Source organism: Manis javanica, chromosome 6, assembly GCF_040802235.1.
Source record: "Manis javanica isolate MJ-LG chromosome 6, MJ_LKY, whole genome shotgun sequence".
Classification (NCBI taxonomy): domain Eukaryota; kingdom Metazoa; phylum Chordata; class Mammalia; order Pholidota; family Manidae; genus Manis; species Manis javanica.
The window spans coordinates 149,962,588-149,989,160 of record NC_133161.1 but is presented as its reverse complement, the minus strand read 5'-3'; the positions used below and the strand labels follow the sequence as shown (position 1 = coordinate 149,989,160).

The following is a 26,573-nucleotide window of genomic DNA, read 5'->3' as shown; positions in this document are numbered from 1 at the left end:
GTGCTGCTAGGGGAGTTGGGGGGCAGCCCGGGGAAGGCTTACGCTTAAACAACGGGTCCCCAGCCAGCTCTCCCGGCCTCCGGGGCTTGCAGCCGTGTGGGGCCGGCCGGGGGGCGTGCGGCCCCCGGATGCGGGCCTCGGCTGAGAGGCGGGGAGGCGGTGACCTTCCGCACTCGAGCTGATTCTGCGGCAGTAAACGGTGTCGCCGTCACACGTTAAGCCCGACGCTGTGGAGCGCCGCGGGCTGTGGGCGACCTCGGCGGCGGCGGAGGGGAGCCCCCGCCCGCAGCCAAAGGCGAGCACAGCGGCGCGGACCGCCGGCCCCAGCGCTTCCGGGCGTTCACACAATAAATCGCGTGAGGAACCTGCCTCGTCCGTTTTCTCGGGGTGGGGGGTGAGGGGGTGTCTGCGGGATCGGCCTAAGCGGCCCGGAAGTCGAGGCACCGGGCGCCCCTGTCGCGGGCCTCGCAGACGGTTGGACAGGCCAGCGGCGAGCTCCTTCCGCAGCAGCCGGAGCTGCGCGGGCCGGCAGTGGGCGGGGCCCTTCAGTAGAAGGCGGAGCTGCGCGGCCCGGCAGGGGGCGGGGCCCTGACTGTGGGGAGGCGGAGCTGCGCGGGCCGGCAGGGGGCGGGGCCCTTCAGTAGAAGGCGGAACTGCGCGGCCCGGCAGGGGGCGGGGCCCTGGCTGTGGGGAGGCGGGCCCGAGGCGGCAGGGGGCGTGGCCCGGGCAGGTCTGTCGTTCCTGGGGGAGGTCCTCCCCGTCACCATAGCAGCCGGAAGGCGGTGGCGACGCGATACCCGGAGGCCGCGGCTCACAGAGGCCGCGCACAGAGATGCTGAACCAGAATTCTCGACTACTGAGGAGGTGGGTGCTGGAAGACGGCGCGCCCCTGAAATTACCGACGGTGGAGCGTCTAGCGAGAACTGCGGACGCTCGGAGGAGCGAGGATGGGCTGGGAAGGGGGGGAGGTGTCAGGTTGCGCTCCGCTCTGAGCCCCGCAGGTTCCTAGTGTGCAGCTCGCGAGGCCGACTTGGGAGCCTGCAGGCAGAGGTAACGCACTTTCCCTTCTTGTCTGTACGCCGTCCTCCTGAATGCCGCTGCCCCTCGTCTGTCCCTGAGAGGGATGATTCCTTAAGGCGGATAGAGTACTGAAACGGAAGGAGCACCAAACGGTTGCTGAAAATAGTATCAGCTTCATGGTGCTTGTGAGAATTTAAAGCACTTGGAACAATACATGGTGTGTACTCACGCGCTGCAGCCACCATCACCACCATCACTGTTTTCCCAGTCTGTCTCAGAAGAGGTGGCTGGAAAACTGTCCCCACTAATTAATTGGCAGAGCAATTCCCTAGCCTATTTCCTATTAGCTGGGGGTAATAAAATGAACAAGGGTCATTTGCTCTGACAGTCAAATAAGATGATGGTGATAGCACTTTGTAAACTTAAAGTGCTATACAGATTTTCCTGCCTTAGAATATAAATGCTGCCGTTAGGTTAAAACTGAATTTTAAAGGATGAAGGGAAGTGCATGCCAGAACAGAGGTCCCAGTATTTTGCCTGACTGTCTTCAGAATCCTTCTATGGTCTTTCACTGATAAAAGTAGGGAGGAGGCAAAATGCATTGCTTGACGAATGATAGGGAAGCATTGCCCTTTACTTTTTACTGTTAAAATCTAGGTGGCTAATTTAAAAACACCTTTGGGGTAGCCCTGTTGTGATTATAATATCTTGGGCTGGATTTCCTGCTCACCAGGGTCCTATTTTTGATACATCTAGATGACTTAAGTTGGTAGGTTTGAGCAGTAGTCTGACCCCTCTAATAGATTGGTTTAATTTGGGGGATTTTTTTTCCTGTCCTGTATTTTTGCACATTTCTTCCTCCTCCTATTTTAAGGTGGGCCCTGATCCGGCTCTTCTAGGGACTCTGAAGATGGCGACCCGCATGGTTATGAGCTTCTGTAACTCCCTGCTGCCAGCAGAGCCCTCTGTAAGTTTCTGGTTTACTGTTGAGAGGAATATGATGTCACAGTGGAATTTCAGTACGGTTCTACAATAAGGGGTTTCTCCATCAGGACTCAGATCCTGGAGCAAAATTTGTAATATATTTGCATGCTTTTCTAGCTTCCCCTTCTTGTGGAAATTCTAACTCATGTGATTCATTATCTTTTTCTGGAATTAATAAAATCAAGCAGAGGTTGAAAAATTCTAGCAATTAATCAGAACATATGCATTGTTTAGAAGATTTAAATAATGATTGTTACAGAAATAATGCACATTAATTATAGAGCATTTGGAAAATATTACAAACCATGATTTAAAAAACTATAATCCTCCCATTCAGAAGCAATCACTTAATATTTTAGAGTATTTTCTTCTAGTCTTTAGTCCTATATATATATATTTACATACTTGAGATCACATTATGCACACTTTTCGACTTTTGCTTTTTTTAACTTAATGTTTGTTAATATGAAAGTGTTAAAATGCTTGTTTTAATATGAGCACAAATATTTAGTAAACATTTAAATATTTGTACATCTGTAAACATTTGAACATCTGTAATTTTCTTGACTAATTCCTCTGTTGTTTGAGTTTTAGGTTCCCCTCCCCCATTGTAAATAACTAACTGATTTCCTCATCTAAGACTTTTTTTTCTTAGGGTACAATCCTAGAAGTGGAGTCCCTAGGTCACAGGATGTGAATTTTAAATAATAAGTTACCTTTAAAAGCAGAATTGAGGACAGATTTTGTATACCTCCTTCAGAAGGCAGAGGGAAGTCAGTTGTGAGATAGAAAATTCCTTGGTAGAAATCTGGCTACGTCTTGCTGTAAGGCCCTGGGTCCTGCGGAAAGATTAGTCGGTGAGAGTGTAAATAGTAACGTGGGGCCCTAATGCATAGGAATGGCGAGGCTTGGGGGCATCTTAGTGTTCTCAGAGGAGACGCTGAAGGATCACTTCCAAAATGCCCACCAGATGTCGCTAGTGTTAATCTTTTTCTTTTAGCCACAGGGTTGCTGGCAGATAACTTGAAATGTGAATTTAAAAACTGCACGTAGGATACATTGACACACATGCTTTGGTACAGTGTGTATTCAGCACTAGCACCTGGTAATGACTTTGCTGGCACCCTACTCCGGTCTCTCACCACTGGGGCATTTTTCCTTTTTCTACCCAGTCTGAAACTCACACTGTTGTCCCCACCCTAATGTTGGATTCTCAGTTTTACTAGTCTTCCTTTTACTATTTTTCTTTTAGTCTTGTTTCTTGCCTGTGTGTGTGTATGTATGAAACTAAGTTCTTGAAGTTTTTGCTAAAAGAATAGGACCTGGCGTATAATAGGTGTTCAGCATATATTTAGTGAACGTTTAGTGAACGAATGCATTGATGGAGAGAAAATATAGGATACCAGAAATGATCTGTATTTGTTATGGAAATACAGTAGAAGAAGCAAAGATTCGCATTCCTAAATTAACTATAACTAAATACTAAATGATAGGTTATAAAGCATGCCATGACCTTTGAATTTTAAAGTGGAAGATTAATTCATTCACTCAGCCAGTGTTTATTGAGCATCTATTATGTGCCATGAAATATTTTTGGTTCTGGAGTTAAACCAATAAAACATACAAAATTTTCTGCTCTCATGGAGCTTCCATTCTTGGCAGAGGGAGGCTGATAATAAACAAATCAACAAGTAAATATAGAATGTAGATGATGGTGATGCATGCTGAGAAGAAAACTAAAAATAAATCAGGCAAAGAGGTTTAGGAGTGCCTGGTTAAGGGAGTGCTGTCATTTTGAATAGGGTGGTCAGAGAAGGCCAAGTGGAAAAAGTGACATTTGGGTAGAAATCTAAAAGGAGAGCAGGAATGAATGGGTTATCTGGGAGGTGAGTGTGCCACACAGATTAAGGCCAGATCTGTCCTGATTTAAGAAAATCAGGAGTAGCCAGAAGAGTTTCATGCAGAAGTGGGTCTTGAACTAGGCATCGTGGAGATTTGAGTAGCAGAAGTATGGGACATCCTAGGCAGAGGGGCAGTCCTGAAGGCTGGAGGTGAAAAGGAGCCTCATAAATCTGTGCAACGGTGAGGAGCCCGCTAACCTGAGCACGGGAAATTTGCTAGGAGGCCTTAAGAATCAAGAGCTGGACAGGAAGAATTTATATGTGACACACCAGGAAAAGGGAGGGGAGTGTTGAAGACGTTTGAGCAGCTGAGTGACAGGATGAATGCCTAAGGAAGATTAAGGGGTGCAGACCGGAAGAAAAGCCTGGAGGCAAAGAGAGCAGTTTAGGAGCGAGGACACATTGGGACCTTTGCTGGGATATGTGAACCCCTTTGTGTAATTTATGCTGATGCCTCTGAAAATCAATGCAGTACAAATTGTAAACATATGTTACTGCCAAGGAACTTGCTAACTTGAGAAAAAGTTAAAAGATTAAGGAATTATTTCAGTCATTTAAAATTTTCCATTGACAATTTAAATTATGTGCTTACCCAAACTGCCTTTCTGCTTCTGTATAGTCATTAATGATTGCCCATAACAAATGTGTTAAATTGTACATAGGTGTGAATTTCACACATCTTCTACATGGAGAAGTCAGTCATTATTTTCACCGAATAACAGTACTGTTTCAAGCTCAAAGGCTTACTTAGGTTAACATGTTATTATGTCATATGTGATGAATGGGTTTGTTAATGTTTCCTCCACCTGCTTATGCATTCATCCAACTAAAAACATTTGCTGAGTACCTTTCATGATTCAAGCATCCTTTGAAAGTATTACATAATGATCAAGAACCTGGACTTTGGCTCCACCACTTAGCAGCTCTAGGGTCTGAGGCAAGTCGTTTATCCTCCACACCTCTCTTTCTTCATATTGTAAAATGGAGACAATAAAAAACTTACTGTTCGTGGTAATCGTGACCATCAAATAAGCTAATTAGTACAGGGCTTTGCACATAGTAAAAGCTCAAAATTGCTATTATAAACTGTTGTATATAGATATTTGTATATCACATGAGGGTGTTACACCAGGAGCTGTGGTAGCAGGAAAGGGAATTCTTGGCAACCAAATTCCCCAGCTACATTTTGAAGGACAGTAGTCTTCTCACTTGTGGGGTGATCAGGTTCAGACTGATTTGGTGTCATGTCTTTTTCCCAGACTTAGCCAAAACTGAACCCGCAGCATTTAACCAGCAGCAGCCACTGAACACCTCTGCCGGCCTTCCGCTTCTTGCTTGCTGTGGTCGGGGGAGGTGTGTCTTTTCTCAGAAGCATCTTTGCATTTGGCACCTTTTGCTATTCAAGCAAGATGTTGCTAGCTCTGGCTGCTGTGGGTAGATTTTCTTTTCCTCTAGTGACCCGAGGAGGAGGTCATTAGGATGAATAAAAGCCATTACTGACTTTTCTTGCTAAGCTAATAATGAAGATTTGGGGAGGGAATCTGGACCTTCTGCAAAACCGTGAGTGCAGAGTCCCACTTCCTCTCAGATCCACCTTCAAGGACCTCCTCTGATCCCTTCCGCTCCGTCTGGAGTCCTGCAGTGTAACATGATATGGGCGTTCTTTCAGCTTCCAGTTTTCGTATACAAATAAGAGTGTGCACTGAGTACAAATGCCTAGTATTCCTAAAAATAAATAATCAAGTCTGTGACGTGACTGACTATAAACAGGGCAACAGCTCGCTGTTTCAGTTGAGTAAGATTTCACCTAACTCTTTCAAAAGCACCAGGACATTTTTGTGGTTTTTATTTTAATTAAAACCCATTAATTAATGAAAACTCATTGAAAATATGAGTTTTACATTTTAAGGGTTATTTGAAAAAGAAAGAAGGGCTTTTCTGGTAAAGCCATGGTCATCCTTGGTTTTCCTTTGATGTTTCTGTGTGATTTAGCACTGTTTCTATTAAACGTGTCCTAGTACCATCAGTAACTGAAGTTCTCTCTTCTATCTTCTTTGTTTTTCCCCTCTACTTCTGGGTGGTTCTTCTTTCTCTCTGTTTTTCTCCTTTCTGCTTCCCCTTCCTTAGCCTGACCTCACTGTCCATGCCCCGTGTGGAAAAGGTTGCTGTTTTCGCTAGTCGGGGTGGGGCGGAGGTGGGTGCGGTGGGGCACCGGGGAGGGGCGGGAATCTTGGGGTTCAGTCCCCGTCCTACCTACCTGGTGGCGGCGAGCTGGTGTGTGGGACCGCAGGCGCGCGCACGCCCGAGCCCAGCCCGGTGTGTGTCTGCGGCGCCTGCACACGCCCGCAGGCCCGGGGTGTGTGCGCGCGTGTGACTGCAGCGCGTGCACACGCCGGCCCCGGGCTCCCGCGGGGTCCTCCCGCACGCACGCGGGCCGGGGACCTCCCGCCCGCCCGGCTCCTTCCTCGGGCGCGGCCGCGCGCAGGCCCCCGCGGGTGCCCGGGGCGAGCATGCCCAGTGGAAGCCGCCGGGCGGCTCGGGTCTAGGGCTGCAGTGAGTGGCCTGCGGGATCCCCAGAGACCCTAGAGAGCAGAGCCGAGGCTTTGTGTGCAGACGGAGGCGGCCTGGACGCCGCGCCCGGAGCCCGGCAGGGCGATGCTAGCCTGCCTGGGCCGGGGGGGCTCGCTCGACTTCCTGCCCGAGGGCTTCAACGAGGTACCTGCCCCTCGCGCCCCCGCGCCGCCGCCTCGCCGGCACGCGGGCCCCACAACAGTCGGCCTGCGGGGCCCAGAGGGGGTCGGGGTGGCGGGCACGGCGCGCGAGTCGGAGAGCGGGGACCCTGCAGAGGGCCGGGCCCTGCCGAGCCGAGCCGCGACCTCCCCGCCGGCGCACCTGCGCGCGGAGTGAGGCCCCGACGCCCGGGCGTCTGCAGCCCCTCCGGGTCTCCCGGGAAATCCCGAGGCGACCCCCGCGCAGGAGCGGGCGTGCTCCGCGGCTCGGAGGCCCGCCGGTGGGCCAGGGGACGGGTGGGCGGCGTGGCACTGGTGGAAAGTTTGGGACAGGCGGGGTGAGCGCTGGGCCACGGGAAGTGCCCTGTCGCGCGTGTGTCGCCGTGACTCCCGCGCGGCTGGCAGAGGGCACCCAGCAGGAGGGGCCTGGGGGCCCGGGCCCGGCTCGGGGGGTCGGCGTTTGCCCCCGTGTGTGTGTGTGCTGGCGGGGGGCGGGCGCCGAGGGCTGGGACCAGTGCGCGCCCTTTCCGTCCCCGCTTTCTTCCGAGGCCCCGTTATTTACTCCGTTTGCCTTGTGACCCGGGGTTTCTGTTTGGGGACCGTCCCCCTTGCGATGTGCTCCCTGCCTCCCCCTCTTCCGAGCCCCGACCCTTCGGGTCGCCTCTCCCAGTGTCCAGGGAGACCCCTCCGAGGAGACCCGGACTGTTGGTCTTTCCTCCTTTTTCCTTTTCTTCCCACCTTGCTCTCTTCCCTGTGTGTCTCCCTTTCTTAAATGTAAGGTTTTTAAAAATCAGTTTTTAGTTAAACAGCTAACATATGAACACATTCCCTTCTTGAGTGTGCCCGTCATGCGCGCCTCTGCCACCCGCCCCCTCCCCGGTCCCGGCCTCCGCCCAGAGGTGCCCCTCCGCGTGCGTCTCAGTATCAGGTTTTCTCTCTGCAGCTGCACCGCAGGCTCCGCCCTTCGTCCCTGTTTCTAATTAAGAAGCCCTGCGGCCCGACCTGCCCCGGAGCCTTCCCGGCCCGGCCCCTGCGCCCTGACCGTGTTGCCCACAAAGAGCGGGACCGCAGAAATGCTGTCCGTCCACCCAACCGAGTCGGTATTCCGTTTGGCTGGGGTGCCGCAGGCGGCGCTGGGACGAGCTGGCCTCTCGCTGCCCTGCAGGCCGCCTCCGCCTCGCCGTGGCTTTCTCTCTGGGGTGAGCTCGGCGCGGGGGTGTCCTGGTCCCCGCTCTTCGCCCGCTGCCTGGGGCTCCCTGGCTTCCAGCTCCAAATGTCTGGCTCCCCACCGACTGTGGCCGGGGCTCCTCGGCCCTCCCGGGACACCCCCCTTTTGGCTCATTCCCAGGTCCCGGGTCCCACTGTCTTCGTAGGACACAGAGGCAGCCCTCGTCTTTGTCTTCTGCTCTTTCACTTCCAGACCTTCCAGCCGGAGAGCCAGGCGAACTGAGGAGCTCAGAGGCCTGACCTCCCTTCTCACGCTTCAGTGCTTCCATCAGCGTCCGCGACTCCGGTTCTCATAACTGATAAGGGAAAAGGAGAGACAGAGAGTTTCCTTTTTGCAGTGATAATGGAGTCTTCATAAAAACAACACACGAGTTTATTCATCTTTAAAAAAATACAGTAATGCCTCTTTTCCCTCTTTGACACTTGATTTTTCTGCCCATCTATAAACTTCTCTCTGCTCCTTCCACAGCCTAATGTGTAATCCATCCCCTTTTATTAGTAGATTTGAATTCTGACAGCCAACAAGTACTTTTGGCTTCTCTGAGAAATCGACATCATCTGAATAATACTAATAGTAAGATGTTAAATCTCCATGATCCCTTACCGCTTAATGATTCTTTCACATACACAGTAAATTTTATTAGACAATTCTTTTCATATATAGTATTACATTTAATACTACTGAATAAAATTGTGATCGGTTATTTCAGAGTTGATAGGGTCCTTGGTTGACCTCCTACAACCTCTAGGGTTGCTTCATAGCCCCAGTAACATTTCAGTCTCTTTTGTTAGAGTCATGTGATAAGGATGTAAATAGGGACTTAAAAGCTAGTGTCAGAATACAGCTTCTCTGAGGAACTTCCTGCTGAGGCCAAGAATACCACACATGTATCCAGTCGTCTCTAGGAATGATCCAAGGATATCGGAAACTATTCTTCATCACTCAGGTGCTGCATAGGCCTGTGTGGCTAGGGCTGTGACCTTACTCTCCACAGCAGAGAAAACTGCCACAGGAAAGGAAGCCATGGCCCTAACTGGTCAATTACAAGGGAACTCTACAGCAGAGAGAACCCCTGCCCTCTGAATCAAGGCTTCCCTCTCACCCTCTGTTGGCCTCTGTTCTCCATCTGTATGCCGCTTGTGTAACAGTGCATGACAGAACCTCTTCTGCCACATTCCTTGAATAAAGCCCTGGCCTCAACACACCTGACAGATTGCTCAAAGTACTGATCTGGGTCAATGGCCAGTGCAGCCCCTTTTACTGACATGTTTAACCACACTGTGACTGGCCCACCAGTTTCGGCTCTCGCCACACTCTAGCTCACCCTGGCTGTCTCCCCGCATCCTGTATTCTGGGCCTGGCCAGACTTCCTTCAGTTCATCTCATCCCCGTTGCTGTCTGCTGTCTTTGCCCCTTGGTGCCGATGCTGTCAGATGAACGGGGTCTTCAGTTGCCAGGCCACCTGGATCCCTGTGTTCTCTGGGGGCTGAACTTGAGAGAAAAGATTTTGGTTCTTGTGTCAGAAAGTTTGATAGACCTGATGCTACAAAAGCACCAGACATTACCAGCCTAATGACACTGAAGACAGACCTCTGGTCTTCTGGTCTGGTAAACAGGCATGCTAGCTCTCATTCAGTGGCTCACGGTACTGACCAGGTGCCGTGCCAGGTTCTGGAAATAGAAGTCAAATAACAAGAATCTGTGCCCTAGTGGAGCTCACAGGTCAAAAATAAAGTAGATGTTCAGAGTATCAAACTTGTGAATTGTGATGATAAAGAAATCTTGCTTGTCAGGCAGAGAGTACCTGTGGGCTGCACATGTGGCAATGATTTATTAAAATGTTGGTTAATGGAAATCAGTTGCCTAAGCCTTAACCTTTTAAATACACAACTTGGAAGACTTTCCCCACCAGTTGTCCTCCGAGTGAAAAAGCAGAGACTTGAATCCCACCAGGAGGTGCCCCTGCTTGGCGGTCAGAGCCCCTGTCTCGGGCCACGTAGGGACTCAGAGTGGGCAAGGAAGGTGGGGCAGCTGCAGTAAACATCTCTCCCAAGTGCCTCCCGCCTTTCCAGGAGTAGGATTTGCCACCTGGGGCCAACAAACGCTTTCAGACATTTCCACAAAGAATTCCTCTGTGCTTTGCTGTAGAAATTAAAAGCCTGTTAAGTCCTTAATATAACAAAACACTGCACTGCTCGGCCTTCTTCTTCCTGTTCTGACTGATCTCTCCTCTCCTCGCCCAGGCTCATTGGCTTTGTTCCCACAGGAGGCCATGCCAGCTGAACATATGCTCCCTGGCAGCAGGCCGTCAGGCAGCTCTGTGCCCCTCGCAGTGAGCAATGGGCTGGCCAGGCGTGTGCAGCTGTGAGAGGGCACTATTTGCCAGGTGCCACTCCCCAGTGAGTCGAGGGAGATGCTTCCTTAGCCATGACAAGCCTTGTTGCCTAGGCTGTAAGGACCAAAAACTCAAACGGACACTTTTCTGACTGTATTTCCTTCTTTGTTATCCCTAAACTGGACCCATTTAAGTGGTCATGGAATAACCATCAGTGGTTAGGCGTGGTAAGGGGATAACCAGTCCTGAAGGCCGTAGGCTGGGCTCCACACCCAGTCTCTAAGATGGGGGCAGGCATAGACTGCACAGTGGTACCTCATTCATTCACTCATTCACTCATTCACTCATTCACGTGTATTATTGAGCACTTACCTTGTATCAGTACTCCTGAAGGAACATTGTGTTTGCGGAACTTGTAACTAATGGAAAACAAGGTTAGGAGGTGAGATCTTCCAAAAGTCATTAGCTCTTCACTTTCTGGTATATTATCCCCTGACCACTGGGCTGAACACAAATACCATGAGTCCTGCCCATCAAGAAGAAACTTATTGATATTTTTACTTGTGAACTTTATTTTTACCTAACTAGTCTTTGCTGGCTCAGTAAAGTATTGAAAGAGCTCATAGAAAAGAAATACCCTATGGCATTGTTTCACTGGCAAGATTTAGGCCAATAATAATTCATGGATCCAAACCTCCTGCCTTCCTGGCTGTTTCCCAGCAGCGTCCCACCCCCATCTCTTGTCTTCTGCTGCTGGGGGTTGAGGGGGGGCGTTTCTCAGCACTAAACAGGGATCTGGTCTCACTGGGAAACTGACCTTCTCTGGGATCCTTCGGTTCTCCCGCCGTGCTCTCTAGAGCACCACAGAAGCCTGCTGCCTTTTCGTCGGCCTTTCTTGCTGGCCAGCCCAGAGCCACGGAGCCCACTCCTCGGGAACAGTAGCTTCACAGACAGTCCTGGGGCACACGAGAGTGCTTGGTAACCCCATCAAAGAAGTTCTGATAGGAGTCCTTTTTTGACCTTGAGGTTTAGGGGAGATAGAAAGCAGGCTGGGCTTACAGACTTGGTTGTAAGGAAGGGTAGGTCCCAAAGAAAAACAGAAAGAAAGTTACATTTGGCAGCAAGAAAGCTCTCAGGATCCAGATTGAGAAGGTGGACAGAATCGTCTATACCGGAAGGGCTTTACCTTATGTGGGAGGGTTATTTGGAGTGTCATGGAGGAAGCTGTGGAGATTATGGCGTGGCTGAGGTCCCCCTACACCAGCTGCTCCTCTGTGTGACCACTGCCTCCCGGCCTGAGGGCAGTCCAGTCTCTTCCAGCCAGATCCTGCCCCAACAGCCTTTCCTTCCCCTGCCCGCCCAGGCGAGGCCTGACTCAGAGGCTTGTTGTAAAACCCCTCGGTCTTTCTGGACTCCTGGACCACACAGGCCTCCTGGCTCCCCCAGAACAAGTTGGAGATACTCTGGACCCAGGTCAGCTCTGTGCAGCCCCTGACGTCGTGTTTTGGCTGTCTTCTTTATTAGTTTGGTCTCAAGTGCCAAGAACCCAACTTGTAACCAGCAGAGATAGGAAGTGGGATTGGCTGACTCATGACTCAGGAAAGGCCAAGGATGGAGCAGAGCTGCAGTGAAAATCAAGAAACCAGGTAACGCAGGGTCCCTCCCTCTGCACTTCGCCTCTTGCCTCCGGCTCTTTCTGTGGGAGGCTTTATCTCCTCCCACAAGGAGGATTTCTCTCAGGCAGGTAACGTGGCCTATGGCAACATCTGTGTTTTATAGTTTACAGCTTTGTCAGAGATAGAGATTGAGAGAAAAATATGGAGGGAGAGAGACTGAGGGAGATAAGAGTGTGAGCACGCCCTGATTCTATTCCTAAATACCAGATCAGAAATATCCAGAGACAGGCAGGCTTGATGGGTCACTCAGCTAGACCAGTCAGCTGTGGCCAGTGGAGGGGGTGCTGTAACACCAGCCCATGCCCGGGGCTCCCGCGGTGTTTGCAGAGGGGGCATCATTGTGAACTGGGTGCCAACACTAGGGCCTGTCGGGGCACTGCCCCTGTGGACCTGGTCTGACCTTCTTGTGGGCGTACTTCTCCGGCTGTTGTTGGAGACAGACCAAGAACTAGGAGCTTGTTCAAAATATAATTCTTAATATTCCAGATATTTTCATTTTGCCGAACCTATTGTATCATGTCTTCACTGAATAATTGATTTATAAAATGATAGATCTAGAAGTCAACAAAATGCAGTGTTTTTTTCCCAGCTGCTGCACAATGCTTCAGGTGGCTGGGGTGTGAGGGATTGGAGGTGGAGGAAAAAGGGCCAATGAGCTAAGCTGGCATCTCCCACTCTGGCCCTAATGAGAGAAACTCTACTTTTTACATATCTGGTTTTCCACATAAGTTATAATTTGGAAAAGATTGTGAGGCCAAATAAGGAGGAAAAAATAAACTAACAGTCCAACCCCAGAAGTAACAGCCTCTTGCAAAAAGCATTTGGCATTTCATCTGCTGCAGAGGCAGCTCCAATAAATGGTTGAGCTGCCCAGGGCCAGGCTTGCACCACAGGCCTCTTTTGTGTGTGGCTGGTCCTATATGAGTGTCTACTTTGTCCTGCAAATCAAGTTTTGCAGAGACAGCAGTCAGCACTTATAGCAAAAACAGGGTCTTGCCTGCCCCCTGCGTGAGAAGTACAGATACCTTCTGGTCAGAGTGGTGACTAAGCAACACTTAGTCTTATGGTCGGCTCCCCAGATCAGGTTTAGTGGGAGGACGGAGACTTGCCCTCAGTGGGACCCTCAGCCTCTGGATAAGTGGTCTCACTTAGTGGTGAATCTCCATCTCATTGTTAGATGGCATTTAATAGATCCCTGTCAACATGACAAAGGCCTTTCTTCAGTTAAAAATTTTAATGAGTGCCTTTCCTTGAAGGCACCCTTAACCAGGTCTTTAAATGCATGACTAGGCAGAGTGGCAGACATCCTCAGCATTTTCATAACTACCCTCCTTCTGGAATGACTTCAGGATCATGGATGAAGTCCTCTCGCCCCCCGGTTCTGGGACTGTCCTCACGCTAGGATCGTCCCCCTCCTGCCGCTTCAGTGACACCACTTGCTGAGGCCACAGCCTGTGGCTCATTCCACAGAGGGCCTACCGTGCAATCGTGAGCTCTGAAACTCTACTCTCTGCTCAAACCCCAATGTTCACACTCCTCCATTAAGTTTATTTTCAATTGCACCGCGTTCTCTCCTTACCCCTCTGGACCTCAGTTCATCGGCTCTCCTTTACTTTCTTCTCCCTGCACAGATTCTGCTGCCAGGCAGCTCAAACCCACACTCGCCACCATGCTTGCAGCCTTTGCGCTGATGACCGCTGCCTATCCCCGGCCATTTCCAGTCCTCTGTCAGCCCAGTCCTGGTGTCCTCCCCTCACGGCTCAGGCCTGCTGAGCACCTCCAGGGGAAGTCACAGCCCCTTGCTGATTGATGCAGGTACAAGATGACTATTTCCAGTCCCAGCTGAGGCCTTGGTGCTGCCAGATCTTCAGCAGCCCTTCCCAGTCCTTTCCTGAAGACTCCCCACTCTCCCTATCACCCTCAGCAGACAGACTGGCCTGCTTTCTACTGAGCACAGGGCGATTGGATCTGCATTTCCTCAGCTCCGCTCCTGCCCTCTCCCCCCAGATTCCCCACTCAGTAACTACTCCTGCCTCAGGATTAGAGGGGGAAGGGGCCCTCCCCCTTTCCCCATCCTCCCTCCTCATACCAGGTTCTCCTTCACTGACCCCTGGTCTCAGCCTACAGATGCCCTCTCGTCCTAAAAGCCCCTCATTCCCTCCCGTCCAGCTAATACCCTTCCTTCCAAATGCCTGCTTCTGTTTTCCTACTTCCTGGTGTCTCCTCAGTTCATCTGACTTTCAACCCCAGAGCTGTACCACATCTGTTCTCAAAAAGGCCAGCAAAGCCTGGTAACTGTTAAATGAAATGGGCTTTCCTGCCCTCAGCCGACTTTTCTACAGCGTTCGACCTTGCCGGCCGCCTCGTGCCCGGGTTCCCACAGAACAGTTTCTCTGCTGCTTTTTCTGTCCCTCTGAAGCTAAGGTAGTTTTTCTCCCTCATCTCACTTCCCTGGTCCCTTTAATGCTGACCCACCCCAGCCTCTATCTGAGCTCACTTTCTTTTTCATTGTATGCTTTCTTTGGTGCAGAGGAAATAATACATTGAGTGGGTTCAAATCCCATTTTCACCACTTACTGGCACTGATCTTGAGCAGGGTTTCCCTTATGAAAAATGGGGCTAATAATACTGATCTCAGTGGTCGGGTGTGAGGATTAAAGGAGACTGCACGGGAAGTGCCTCGTCCGGTGGCGGGCCAGGGCTGCCCCAGTGCGTTTCCTTTCTCCCCTCTCCTTTCAGCCCTCTCTTCTTACTCCCTTTTTTGCCAAGAAGCTGTTTGTAGCTCACCTTACTTTTTGGGATATTGGAAGCCCAGGATTCAGAGTCAGTGCTGAGTTCAAAACCTTTTCCTGCTGCTTAGCAGCCCTGAGGCTCTGCGAGTGTTGTTCTAAATCTTGGTTTCCACGTCTGTGAGGTGGAACTAATTGTTCCTCACAGGGTCACAGGGTCGGTGTGTGTGGGGAAATGTGTCATTGTATATTAGATATAACGTATATTTCTTCTTTGATGTTTTAATTTTAATTTTTTATGAAAGAAGTATTTTCATGTTTAAAAGTGATAACTGTTTTTGTTCCATACCTGTTTTCTATTGTGGTGTTTGTGTTTTGTTTTGTCTTTTTAAGCATTTTAAAAATTAAGGTATTGGTGCTATACTATCTTATGAAGGTTTCACATGAGCAACATTGTGGTTTCAGCATTCACCCATATGATCAAGTCCCCCACCCACTGCCGTCACTGCCCATCAGCACGTCAGACCTAATGTGTATTTCCTGTTTGCACAGGCGAAAGGCTGTGGGAGCCCGCTTAGCGCCGGGCCTGTGGTGCTCAGCGGGTGGTGGGTAGCTCGCCGGCACGGTGGCCATTTGTGCCTCTCACACACAGATGCACGCAGGCCTGTGTCTGCCCCCGGCCCACCTCTCGCGCTCCGGACCCGTGCACCGCTGCCTGGCCGCAGAACATCTACCCTGGTGTTTTTTAGTTCAGAACTGAACTGTTTGCTTTTCTCTGAAACTTGCTCTTAGATTCACCGTCTCAGTAGAGCGCCGCCATCCACTCAGGCACGGCTGTGTAGACGTCTCTTTTTGCTGCCGCCGGCGTCCCGCCAGGCCCTCTGACCTGTTCCGGGCGCTCGTCGTCGTCTTACCTGGTATACCGCTTCGGGGGAGGCTCTCGCCTTGTCTCACCGTAATTGGTGCCAGGCCTCCTCCTCAGCTTCTCCAAAACTCGTTCTACCCCACATTCTGCTCTGTCCAGAGTGACCTTTCTAAGGTGCAGGTGCCACCGTTTCACTCTACTGTTTCCAAACTCCACGCTTCCCTGTGGAAGGTCTGTAAGCCTTCAGCCTCAGTGGTAGGTCTTGTGCTGGCCTGTTTCTCCGTCACCATTGCCTGCCAGTGACGGCTCTGCCCACTTAACTGGCTGCTCCCCCGAGGCTCGAGGTGCCTTCATGGCTCACCCTGTTTTGTGCCTCTCCGTTACGTGCCCTTCTCTTCTTCTCTTACTGGCCAACATCCTGAAAGAACCAGGCAGATAGCCCTCCCTTCCCTGGCCCCTGCTTCCTTCCCTCCCTGAGAGCAGAGTGGTTGACCACCTGGCTGCCTCCCTCAGTGGGGGCAGGCTGTGGGCAGGAGTGGCCAGGTCAGGCTGCAGGTGCAGCCATCCTTATTCTGTAGATAACAGGAGGCCCTTGATAAATGCTCGGACCTCCTCTACTGGGTTTCAATGCCAGGTCTACAGTGTCCTAGCTGGGATGTGAGAGAAGGTTCATGACCTCTCTGAACCTCATCCATTGACTGGGGATGATACTGACCCTTCAGTGCTTTTTGGGGAATTAATTAGGTGATGATAATGATGAAAATAATGACCATTAAGTAAACGTTAACTGTGTGGCAGGTCCTCTTCCTGGTACATTCATCAACTCATTAGAACAGGTGTCAAACACCAAAATAGTGTTTTGTTCATGGCAGGTACTCAGCGTTAGATTCCGTCCCCTGCCGCCGCTGATGATTGCGCTTTCTGTGGTTTGGCAGTGGCCGGTAGGCGAGTGCCTTAGTAGCAGCTTCTGAAAGACTTCACTTATTCCAACAAAGTGACATAGAGAAAACAATGAGGATTCAGTTTAAACTCAGGAAGCAGCCACAGAGTAATTCCCAACATCATTTCATTAAGGAAGTGCTTGGGGGGCTCAGAACCCAACTGTACTTTGACCAAATTGTAATTCAATACCATCAGCCCTTGAACTTAACTTTTAGGGTCAGGGTCTTGAGCTTCTACAGAGACCAGAGTTGTTACCTATACTTTGACATTGTTCCTGTGCTGTTTCGGCATTTAGTACCCAGCTTCAGAACGATACAAGATCAGAATGAACACCTGAATACAAGCTTTGTTTAAGGGACAAAATGGGATAGGTAAGGCTGTCCAAGGGCTGGGCTGAGGTACGCGTCCCTCTCTGGGCCTGACCGGTCTCTGATGATCCTGGGTCTGAGCTTTGTTGGAGATAAGTGGGGGCGCTCCGCCACCCCGAGGTCACCAAAGCCTTTCTTTCTCTATGTAGTTTGTAGGGAACTAGATCCTCTCTGACTGTATAAAACAAGGATTAAAACTAGCTGTAGCAACACTTGGATTGTGGGCTCAGGAGAACAAATCTTGGGCCGTGAGGTGATCTCATTGTGAAGAAAGCAATGGGAGAGGTGGTCTGAGCTTGGTTTGGTGTTTATTCCCAGTTCCCTGAGATCAGTTCCTACAAGCACCATGGTCCGCCGTGCGTGTGAGTGGCTGTCCTGAGAAGCACAGTGGGCTGCTGGCAGCAGCGGTCACACCCGTAAGCTGTCTGTGGTTCTGGGCTGGCCCTCATCCCTGGAACAAGCCACCAAGATGCTGCCCTGCTTCTCTGTGTCTTCATTGCCTTCCAAGCCAGAGGTGACCTTATCCCTGGAGATAAGCACAAAATTGGAGCATTTCAGAACATTCTCCATGTCCGACCACCTTTCTTCTTTATTCTCTTAAATCCCCTCCTCCTCGTCCCTCTGAATGTGGATCGCCTACCATGGCCTCATCTCAAGTGCCACAGTAGAGGCTGAAGGGTAGAGGGTCATCGTTGTACGCAGCCTCCCTTACTTCCCCCTTTCATGTTCCAGCACCAGTTGCAGGCGTACGTGGCCTGGGTGAATGCACAGCTGCGGAAGCGGCCAGCGGCGAGGCCTGTGCAGGACCTGCAGCAAGACCTCCGTGACGGGGTGACCCTGGCTTACCTCGTCGAGATTGTCGGTCAGTCGGCTGGGCTCTGTGCTGGCACAGGGCAGCCATGGCTTTCTCCATCCTCGGAAGGCCCTAGATTAGATTGCCTCTTCTTTCAAACATGGAGATGGAAGTAGAGAAGACTTATCACCTGTTAGTCAGTAGACAGGGAGTGAATGTGAGTCAGTGTTGTGTGCCAGGCTCTGTACTATGCTTTGGGAATGTAACGAGTCGAGTCTGTGCTCTCAGGAGTCTCCCTGTCTAGCTGGACAGATTGGAAATGAAGTCAGCTCCGAGGTGAGTACAGAGAGCAGCCAACCAACCCTGGGGTTGCCAGATGACTTGCCAGAGGATTGGTGTCTACACTGAGGCTGGACCAGAGGTGGTAGCCGGGCAAAAAGGTGTTTCTGGCAAAAGGAGTGCCCAGGTACTCCCATAATGCTTCAGGAGAGGGCTTGTCCTCCGGAGGCCTGGGAGCCGCCGCTTGTCCCCATCAGGTGGTACCGCGGCCTCAGCCCCATAGCACTCGCCTGGAGCTCTGTTATTACCGCAGCACCACTTGCCAGGTGTTAATTGTTTACCTCTCTCCTCTATAGACTGAGCCCTTTAAGAGCAGGTGCAGTATAATTTTTTTTTCCATTTTGACAACCCCTACCCAAGGGCCTGGCACCTAATAGGTACTCAAACATTTAAGGTTTCATTAGTCAGCGGACCTTGCTTCCAGTCCTTGAGGGACGTGGTACGGAGAATGTCCGCTTTGCTACAGGCAGCCTGTCCACGAGTGCCCCAGTGGGCCGGCTCACGGGTTCACCAGCGTATTCATTTAAACTGGTAACAGCAGTGATGATAGTAAGAGCTGCTACCGTTTACTGAACACTTTCCATCTCACTTAATTTAATTTCATTTAATTATCAACCCTTGAGAGACATATAGTCTTACCCCATCTTCAGGAAACAATCTTACAAGAAAGGACTTGTAACAAAAATAAGTAAATTCATGGAGCACATGGAATATATCCAGCATTGTACCAGGCATGTCACTTTAATTTATGATATGGATCTGATATGGACGCCGCTGCCTCACTCGCTTTATGAGGCTTAGAAAGGGTCTTCCATTTTACAGGGTCACATAACTACACATGGCAAAGCAGAGGTACAAACCTAGATCTGCTTTAAGTCCAAAGCTCATTTTAAACATTTAATTTTTCATTTATTTGAATAGATTACACTTGAAAATATAATCAGAAAATCTAGAAGTTTCAAAAGGATATAAAATCAAAAGACCCTTTTCTACCTACGTCTCCGCCTGCCCCCACCCGTGCCCCCAGCTACCTGTTCTTTCTTCATCTAAGTAACACATTGCAGGAACTAGTCACCCACCTGTTAAAATGGAACACTCGCAAGTCATCCCTACCGTTCTCTTTTGCTCATGCGTCATACCCAGTCCTTCCCGGGTGCTGCCCGCTTTATGTAAAAAGTTTACCTGATCCCTGACTTCTCACCTGTCGGCCCTTCCACTCTAGCCCAAGCCGTCACTATGTCTGCCCTTGACTATTTTCTTTTTCTTTCTAGCCGACCTCCCTGTTCCCTCTCCACACGATCTACTGAGTCCACACTGAGTCAACTTTTAACAGCCCAGATCACGTCACCCCCCTGCCTCAGACTCCCCACCGGCCGCCCCTTTCTCCTAGGATTGGATGCCTTCACTCAGGTCCGTGGAGCCGGGACTGGCCTGGCCTCGCCCACCTGGCACCTTCTCAGGATCCAACCCCCACTCTCTCCTCTGCACGAGGCCAGCTGAGCACGTTCCCGCCCTGGGCTTGGGACCTCTGGCTCCGTGGTCTGGAATGCCTTCCGAAGCCTTAACATCTCTTACTTTATTCTAGTCTCTGCACACTTGTATCATCAGAGAGGCCATGACCATTCTTACTTGTTTTTCCTCACGGCACTTTTCACTACCTGAAATTATATTAAACATTTACTTGTTAATTTGGTCAGATACAAGCTCTGTGACAGGAGAGCATTTGTCTTGTTCCTTGCAATTTCTCTGGTGCCCAGAACAGTGCCTGGCAAACAGGGTGTGCAATGAATATTTGATGAATGAATAAACAAACAATAACTTCCCAGGCCCCGAGGTATCCAAAAGGCTTTCATTTTCCTTTTCCCCATCCAAATTACAAACACCAAGCCTTAACTCACTTGTATACTTACTTATATATAATAGTTTTTACATCAAATATTCCCTTTCTCTGTGTCTGGCTACTACGAAACTTTGATAATATTCTTCCCTGTAACTTCATACATTTTCTCTCTTCTAACAGCAGGAGAAAAGCTGAGTGGGGTACAGCTGAGTCCCAGTAACCAACAGGAGATGAAGAATAATGTGGAGAAAGTGCTCCAGTTTGTGGCCTCCAGAAAGATTCGGATGCACCAGACTTCAGCTAAAGGTTGGCGCCTCCCCAGGTCCTTGGTGTACAAGCACACTCAGCCTTGAGAGTAGGCTGTGCAGCTGAGGGTTCTGAGCAGGATCAGGCCCACGGCCTCACTGCCTAAAGAAAGCTACCCTCTTGAAGAGACAGAGTGATCATGAAAATCTGAGTGCCTTGGAAACCTGGAGAGAGAAGTTCTCTATTCATTTTAATTGAGTAAAGGCTTCCTTGAGTGTGTGTAGGAATATTAATAGAGTAGAAATTACAAGATTGGGATATTAATTTTAGAATGTCTCATACAAGAAATCAGAAATGGAGACAGATTAAGGTTTTCAAGTTCCTTGGGCTTCATGACCAAGAACTATTTCAAATCATAATAGCTCTATTTTTTTCCACCCAGTTTTCCAGAAGGAAAATATTTTATAGCTTTTTTTTAAACAACCCAGAACATTCCAGGCAGGAGAAAAGAGCTCTGTGACCTCTGCACACACCCTCTCCTGGAGCCCCACTGTCAGAAGAGGACGCTTCTCAGTGCGTTTTGAGTCCAGGCTGCAAAGAAGAAACTGTTGGTGCCCTCGAAGCACAGGCCCCCAGGCTCCTCGCTGTTTCTCTGGAACAGGCTGTAGATGCGGCTCTATTTCAGCTGCAGTATCTGCGTCTGATTGCCCGCGGCCCCGACGGGAAGGGAAACAGGAGGGAGCCCTCCGTTCATGTTAGATTATTGGTTTTCTCTGTGTTGGGGTCATGCAGGTGGGCAGTTACTTTCCATGGAGAGAGCCTGTGCAAGGTATCAATCAGTCCTTTCTCAAACCTTGTGTAGTAAAGTGCTGTGAAAATAAAAAAATAGAATTTTTCTCATTTCCTTACATTAACTTTTCACCAGACCCGTCCCATTGTTTTCCGTGTGATTCCTCTTTTTTTCTAGGACAAAATCCAGAGTGCTGTCATGTCTCTGCTCTGGCCCCCCTGAGGAGTGGGCTTGGGGATCTGGCCCACTAAAGTTGGCTATTTTGAGGGAACACTGTCATTCGGGACACCTTTGTGTTTTCCTGGAGAAGTGCAGCAGCTCCCCAGTTAGCCTCACGGCATGAATTTTTGTCCTCCTGTCTATTCCTCTCCAATCAGAGCCTGCAAAGAACCCTGGGCTTCTCCTGTCATGTAACAATTACCACACTTTACTGGAATTGCATTTACATCTTCTCTGTTGAACACGGCTTTGTGAGGACAGAGACCTTGACTGCCTGGCCTATTTGTATCATTAACAAATATGTACTGGACGGATGGGTCCTCAACCTTTGCCCCCTCTTACACCTCTCGGTCTGTCCTCTCCCTCAGATATCGTGGAAGGAAACCTGAAGTCCATCATGAGGCTGGTCCTTGCCCTGGCAGCTCATTTCAGACCTGGATCCAGCAGGACAGTGAGCCGAGGACAGGACTCCAGGGCCTCTCTGCAGAGTCACCAGCCATACCGTACCACTGCTGTGGCCCAGGAGGCAGCCGCTGCTTTAGCTGGCGTGCGTCATGACATGTCACAGCCCAGACGGGATGTCTCTCGGTATAGACAGAGGTGAGGGTTGAAGTCTGGGGATGGGGACTTGTCTCTCTCTGACATTTCTTCTGATAAAGGATGCAGGGCAGTAGGTGGAAATGTTGCCTCAGTAGCCCTGCATCGCAGCAAAGAACACGGGGTGGAGGTTGGAGCGAGCACTCCCCAAAGAGAGAAGGCCTTTCAGAAGAGATGCTTGTTTTGCAGTTAGTGGAAAGTAATCATATATATAATTTTTTGCTCTGGTGCCCAGAATTTTAAATATGCCTCCGGCAGTGTGCTTTCTTCACTGGGAGGTATGTGAGAGCCATGTTCCAATTCCCTGGGGGCAGTCGTCTCTCCCGGGAATATACCCTAAAGGCCAAGCTGTCCTGGAGGACCACATGGCAGCAAACTCGGGGGTTGTGAAGCTGCTGAGGGAACAGGACCCTGAGGTGTTGCAGAGATCGGTGACACTGTCGCCCTGCTAGGTTTGGTGTGTTTGTAAGGCCAGGCTTTGCCCTGTTTGTGTTTCTCACGTGGGCGCCGAATGGCCCCTGTGAGTACTTAATGACAGCTTGAACCAAGGCTTGATGCCCTCTGACCTCAGGAGCAGCAGCACGGACGAGGAGACGGAGAGCCCGTACCGGACTGTGCGGGCCCTGGTGCGGCAGTACGAAGGGCAGCAGAGGTCCCCGTCGGCGTCCAGCCGCTCCAGGTAACTGGCCTCCTGTGTGCCTCCCCTCTGTAGCTGGGATGCTCGGGTCCCAGCTTCAGGTCACAACGCTGCAGGCAACAGGGCTGTGAACTGTTCTCTTTCCCTCAGTTCACGTTTGGCTTTGAAAGGGATCCTTCAGCTCTGTCTTGTGGTTTCGTGCCAGGAGGGCAGGGTGGGGTGGTGGTGAATTTCCCACATAAGGGCGCTTTGTGTAGAGCCCCAGCACAGCAGCTTAGCTGTGTCCACATGGGGGCATGACTGGGACCGTCAGGACCCAGCCCGTGGTTCTGGTGTTTGCGTCAGCTGCCAGCGTTTATGAGAGCCAGTCCCGTGGCGCCGGTTTAGTGCCTGAGTGTAACCCCAAATCATGGCCTGAGAAGGCTGTCTAAGGCTCATGGCAGGAGAAAAGGTCGAGCAGAGTTGTCTGAGAGCGTTAGTGTTCCCAGCCTTCACTGGAGGGCCTGGAATCCTGGCAGAGGAGGATGCGCGCGGCTGGGCTCCTGTTTGACTCTAGCTGGAAGGCCGGCTGTGTCCCTTACAGCCAAAGGCAGGACGGTGCCCAGGGCAAGCGTGGTCAGTGCCTTGGGGCTCGTTCTTTGCCTTATATGTATTTTATGTGTGTTTGTTTTCTTCTTCCTATTTCTTTTTTTCATAAAATTTCGTCTTTGTTTGGTGGACTGGTTCCTGTTTAACTGAGGCTACATGGAATCCTTTCCAGCATTTTCCATACTGGTAACCTTGGTCAACCTTAATTTTTATTTAATAGGTGTGTTTTTATAAAATTCATGTAACACGTAATTGGCCGTAAATCGGCTTAAAGTGTGCAGTTTAGTGACATTTAGTACCTTCACAACGCCCAGCCGTCACCTCCCTCCAGTTCAAAGGCGCTGTCACCACCCCCAAGGAAACCCTGTTCCCACCAGCGGCGGGTGCCCCCCGCCCGCGCCGGCCACCGGTTCCCTGGGAGCTGAGCGCCGGGGGGCGCCGCCTGGATCCCCCTGGCAGGCCGGCGCCCTCCCTCTCGGGCAGGGACCCCCAGGCGGCCGGGAAGGGGGCCCGCGGAGGGCCGGGAGGGGTCGCAGGAGGGCTCTCGCCCCTCTTCGCAGCCCGCCTCGCGCTCACCCGTGGTGCTGTCGGCACCGGCCCTCCTCGGGGAGCCCGTAACCTTCTCGAGGCGCCGGGAGGCCTGGGGACCCGCGATGTGGGCCGGGGCGCAGAGCGGCGCGGGGCGAGGTCGCGCCCGGGGTCTGAGCGGCCCCCTGCGCCCGGAGACGCGCCGCTGCGTCCACACCCCGGCCGGGTCTCTGCCCTTCCCGCGGGAGCCTGGCAGCCCCCGGCCCCTGTCGCGGCGGCCAGCCGGCGGCGTCTCCGGTTTGCAGGCGCGCAGATCGAGGACCCACGGGCCTCCTCCGTGCGCTGCCCACCGGCGGCCGCTCCCCTGTCCGCGTCCTCGCCCGGGACTCAACGGCAAGTGCAGCCCGGGAGGGGCGTTGGGGGGCGAGGTGGGTGTGGGGTGAAGGGGGCCGGGGGGCTGGGGGAGCAGCGAGGGGTGGGGGATGCGGCTGGGGGGGCATGGGGGAGGGGCTGTGGGGGGCCGGGAGAGGTGGGGGTGGGGAATGGGGGAGTCGGGGGGCGGGGCTGGGGGGGCAGGGAGGGGTGGGGGTAAGGAATGGGGGGGAACCGGGGGCGGGGCTGTGGGGACAGGGAGGGGTGGGGGTAAGGAATGGGGGGAGCCGGGGGAGGGGCGGGCGGCTGGTGGGGGGCCGGGGGAGGGGCTGTGGGGGGCAGGGGGAGGTGGGGGTGGGGAATGGGGGAGTCGGGGGAGGGGCTGTGGGGGGCAGGGAGGGATGGGGGTAAGGAATGGGGGGGAGCCGGGGGAGGGGCGGGCGGCTGGTGGGGGGCCGGGGAGGGGCTGTGGGGGGCAGGGAGGCGTGGGGGTGGGGAATGGGGGCGGCTGGGTGATGGGCTTGGGGGGAGCGGGGCGGGGAGGGAGGTGCCGCGGAGCCGGGAGGGGCGGGGCGGGGCGGGCCCGAGGCGCCGCGGAGCCTGGGCGGCGATTCTCCGGCGCGGAGATGGGCTGAGATGCCCGCGGCCGCCGAGGCCACGATGCCGCCGCCCGGGACGGGCAGCCTGCGAGCCGAGGCGGCCTCCGCGCGCGCCGCGCCGCTGCTGGGCCGGAGCTGCCGGGACGGCGCGCGTCTGCCCCGGGGGCATCCCGGCGCCCTGGCCGACGCGCCGGCCGCTGAGCCCTTCCCTTCCCCGCCCGCGGTCGGGGCGGCTGCCCGGGCGCGGGGCGGGGAGGCCCTCAGCCTGGCGCTCCGCCCCGGGAGGCAGGCGCGCTGAGCCGGAGCCGGAGCCGGAGGGGCCATGGGGGGCGCGCAAGTGAAATGGTGAGCCGGGGCGCCGGGCCGGGGGGCCGGGGTCCGAGGCCGGGGTGGCCGGGGCCCTGGGCGCTGTCCAGGCGGCGGCCGCGGGCCTGGCGGGTCCCCTCGCAGCGCGGGCGTCCAAGGAGCGGCTGGCCTCGCCCCGGAGGGAAGCGGGACTCTCGTATCGCTCATGACCCATTTTTAAAAAATTGATTTTGAAGAAGGCCCTTCGGCGGAGGTGGGGGGTGGCCTGTTTGTGCGGCGAGACTCCGAGAGACGCCAGGCGCCTGGGGGCTGAGAAGCGTGCCGCCGGGCCCGGCCCCGGGAGGGCGGCGGCGGCTTGCATGGCGTCCGTGTGATCCCCGGGCCCCGGCCTCGCCGTTAGCCGGCGTCACACCGCCTTCTGCGGCCTGAGGCGGACGAGTCCGAGCCCACCCTCCGCGGCGCGGCGCTTCCTGGGGAGGCGGCGGGGCGGACGCGCCTCCGGGCCTCTATCCCCGACGAGTCCAGCCCCGGGCCCTGCTCCGCGGCCTCGCGCAGGAGGCCTCCGCCCCGGAAGGGAGAGCTGTCCCCTCCGGCTGCCCGGCCACTCCGCCAGCGGGGCTGCTCGTGCACCCGTGCGCCTCTGGTCCGGGGAGACGGCCCCTTAGGGGGCGGCGGAGCCCGGCGTGCCCCCTGTCCAGGACAGCCCCGTGCCGGCACCGCAGGGTCCCGCCGCCCCGTGAGCCCCTGGCCCCTCGTCTGGCACGACCCTCCGCGGGCCAGCCCCGTGCCGGCAGGGCGGGGGGCCACAGCACCCCCGGCAGCAGCGGAGGAGGTGCCGTCTTGCTCTCTCTCCGAGGGGAGCAGCTGTTGTCAGTGTCTTTCGGTACCTGGATCCCCATTTCTGGAGGAGGAGAGCCCCAGGGCCTGAGCCGTCAGAATCCTGCCGTCCTCATGGGTGGCACAGTGCCCGCACGCAGGTGCTTTCCCGGCAGCCAACCCACTGGCCTGGAGGTCAGATTGCCTAAGTGGCTGGTGGTGGTAAGAGCTCTATAAAGCAGTTACCTTTGCTAAATACCATTTCTTGCCACTCTCCACACACCTCTTGCCTATTCTAGTTGTAGATCTATAGATAGGGTTAAGGGAATTTATTTAATTTGAAAAAGAGAAAAAACTTTGTTTTTTCTGTTATTCCAGTCAAGAATGAGAATGTATTACTGGTTGAGGTCATTCCCACCCAAGCCCTGAATCTGGACCAATGAGAAAGATGAGAGTGTCTTCAGGCTGCTTCAGAGGCTTTGAAACCTCGGGTTCCCTCCGCTGTGCCTGGCTTTTGTTTGTACTGGTTTCTAGGAAGACGAAATGTTCACTCCTGAGTGTGGCTGTGAGGATTAGCCTGGGGGCTGTCAGGGGCACATTAAGTGGGTCAGTGAATCCTAGACATTCTCACTGTTGTCTGGGTGATAGATTTGGAAAGAACTCCCACGGGGGTGCTGGGCCTGCAGACCCCCAGCCCCTGAGATTGCTCCAGTGCCGACGTTCTCAAGGTGCCTGGAAAAGGAGCCAGGTCTCAGGCTCCTTTCCCCCGTCAGATGGAAGCATCAGCCTCACAGTCGCATCTTGTGGATCTGATGCCGTTCTGGAGTTTAAAATTGCACTTCCCTGAAAATCTGAACAGTTTCTTTCAAGGCTAATAGTTATATCAGAGCTTTAGAATTATTGAGTGGTTTCTGATGACAATTTGAAAGGTGTGGCAGAGGTACAAATAACCCTTTCCTCCTCCTTATCATGACCTGTCTTTGTTGATCAGTCATTGCCCCTTTGCCCAGCTTGGGGCTGTCCACACTCCAGCAGTTTCTCCCCCTCAAGTGCCCCCACAGTGCCGCCTTCTTTGGGATCGGCCCAGAGCTGACCTGCCACAATTCTTCTGCTGGCATTGCTTGCG

At 52.9% G+C, this 26,573-nt stretch overlaps 1 protein-coding gene and 2 long non-coding RNA genes across 12 annotated transcripts in view; 1 reads left to right on the top strand and 2 right to left on the bottom strand.

Moving 5' to 3' along the window:
* Window positions 1-759: 759 nt before the first annotated feature.
* Window positions 760-26,573, top strand: part of DIXDC1 (DIX domain containing 1) — a 58,876-nt gene continuing 33,062 nt past the window's right edge. Inside the window, exons 1-6 of one of the 10 annotated variants that reach the window (XM_017659396.3) lie at window positions 760-864; window positions 1,895-1,987; window positions 17,510-17,639; window positions 19,930-20,055; window positions 21,373-21,604; window positions 22,173-22,280. In XM_017659396.3, coding sequence (XP_017514885.1) covers window positions 1,931-1,987; window positions 17,510-17,639; window positions 19,930-20,055; window positions 21,373-21,604; window positions 22,173-22,280 — 653 coding nt within the window. In that variant the 5' untranslated portion in view covers window positions 760-864; window positions 1,895-1,930. Of the gene's footprint in view, window positions 865-981; window positions 1,051-1,894; window positions 1,988-6,194; window positions 6,621-17,509; window positions 17,640-17,766; window positions 17,907-19,929; window positions 20,056-21,372; window positions 21,605-22,172; window positions 22,281-24,340; window positions 24,671-26,573 lie in introns of those variants that run through there. The other 9 variants (XM_017659397.3, XM_036992793.2, XM_036992794.2 and 6 more) reach the window with 9 other exon arrangements.
* On the bottom strand, window positions 7,840-12,944 carry LOC108396508 (uncharacterized). The gene is made up of 5 exons (XR_001852966.3): window positions 11,384-12,944; window positions 11,015-11,217; window positions 10,570-10,616; window positions 9,187-9,353; window positions 7,840-8,157 (listed from the first exon to the last, which is right to left on the bottom strand). It is a non-coding gene; the product is annotated as an uncharacterized lncRNA (long non-coding RNA).
* LOC108396507 (uncharacterized) lies at window positions 17,067-25,663 on the bottom strand. The gene is made up of 3 exons (XR_001852964.3): window positions 25,519-25,663; window positions 17,624-17,760; window positions 17,067-17,303 (listed from the first exon to the last, which is right to left on the bottom strand). It is a non-coding gene; the product is annotated as an uncharacterized lncRNA (long non-coding RNA).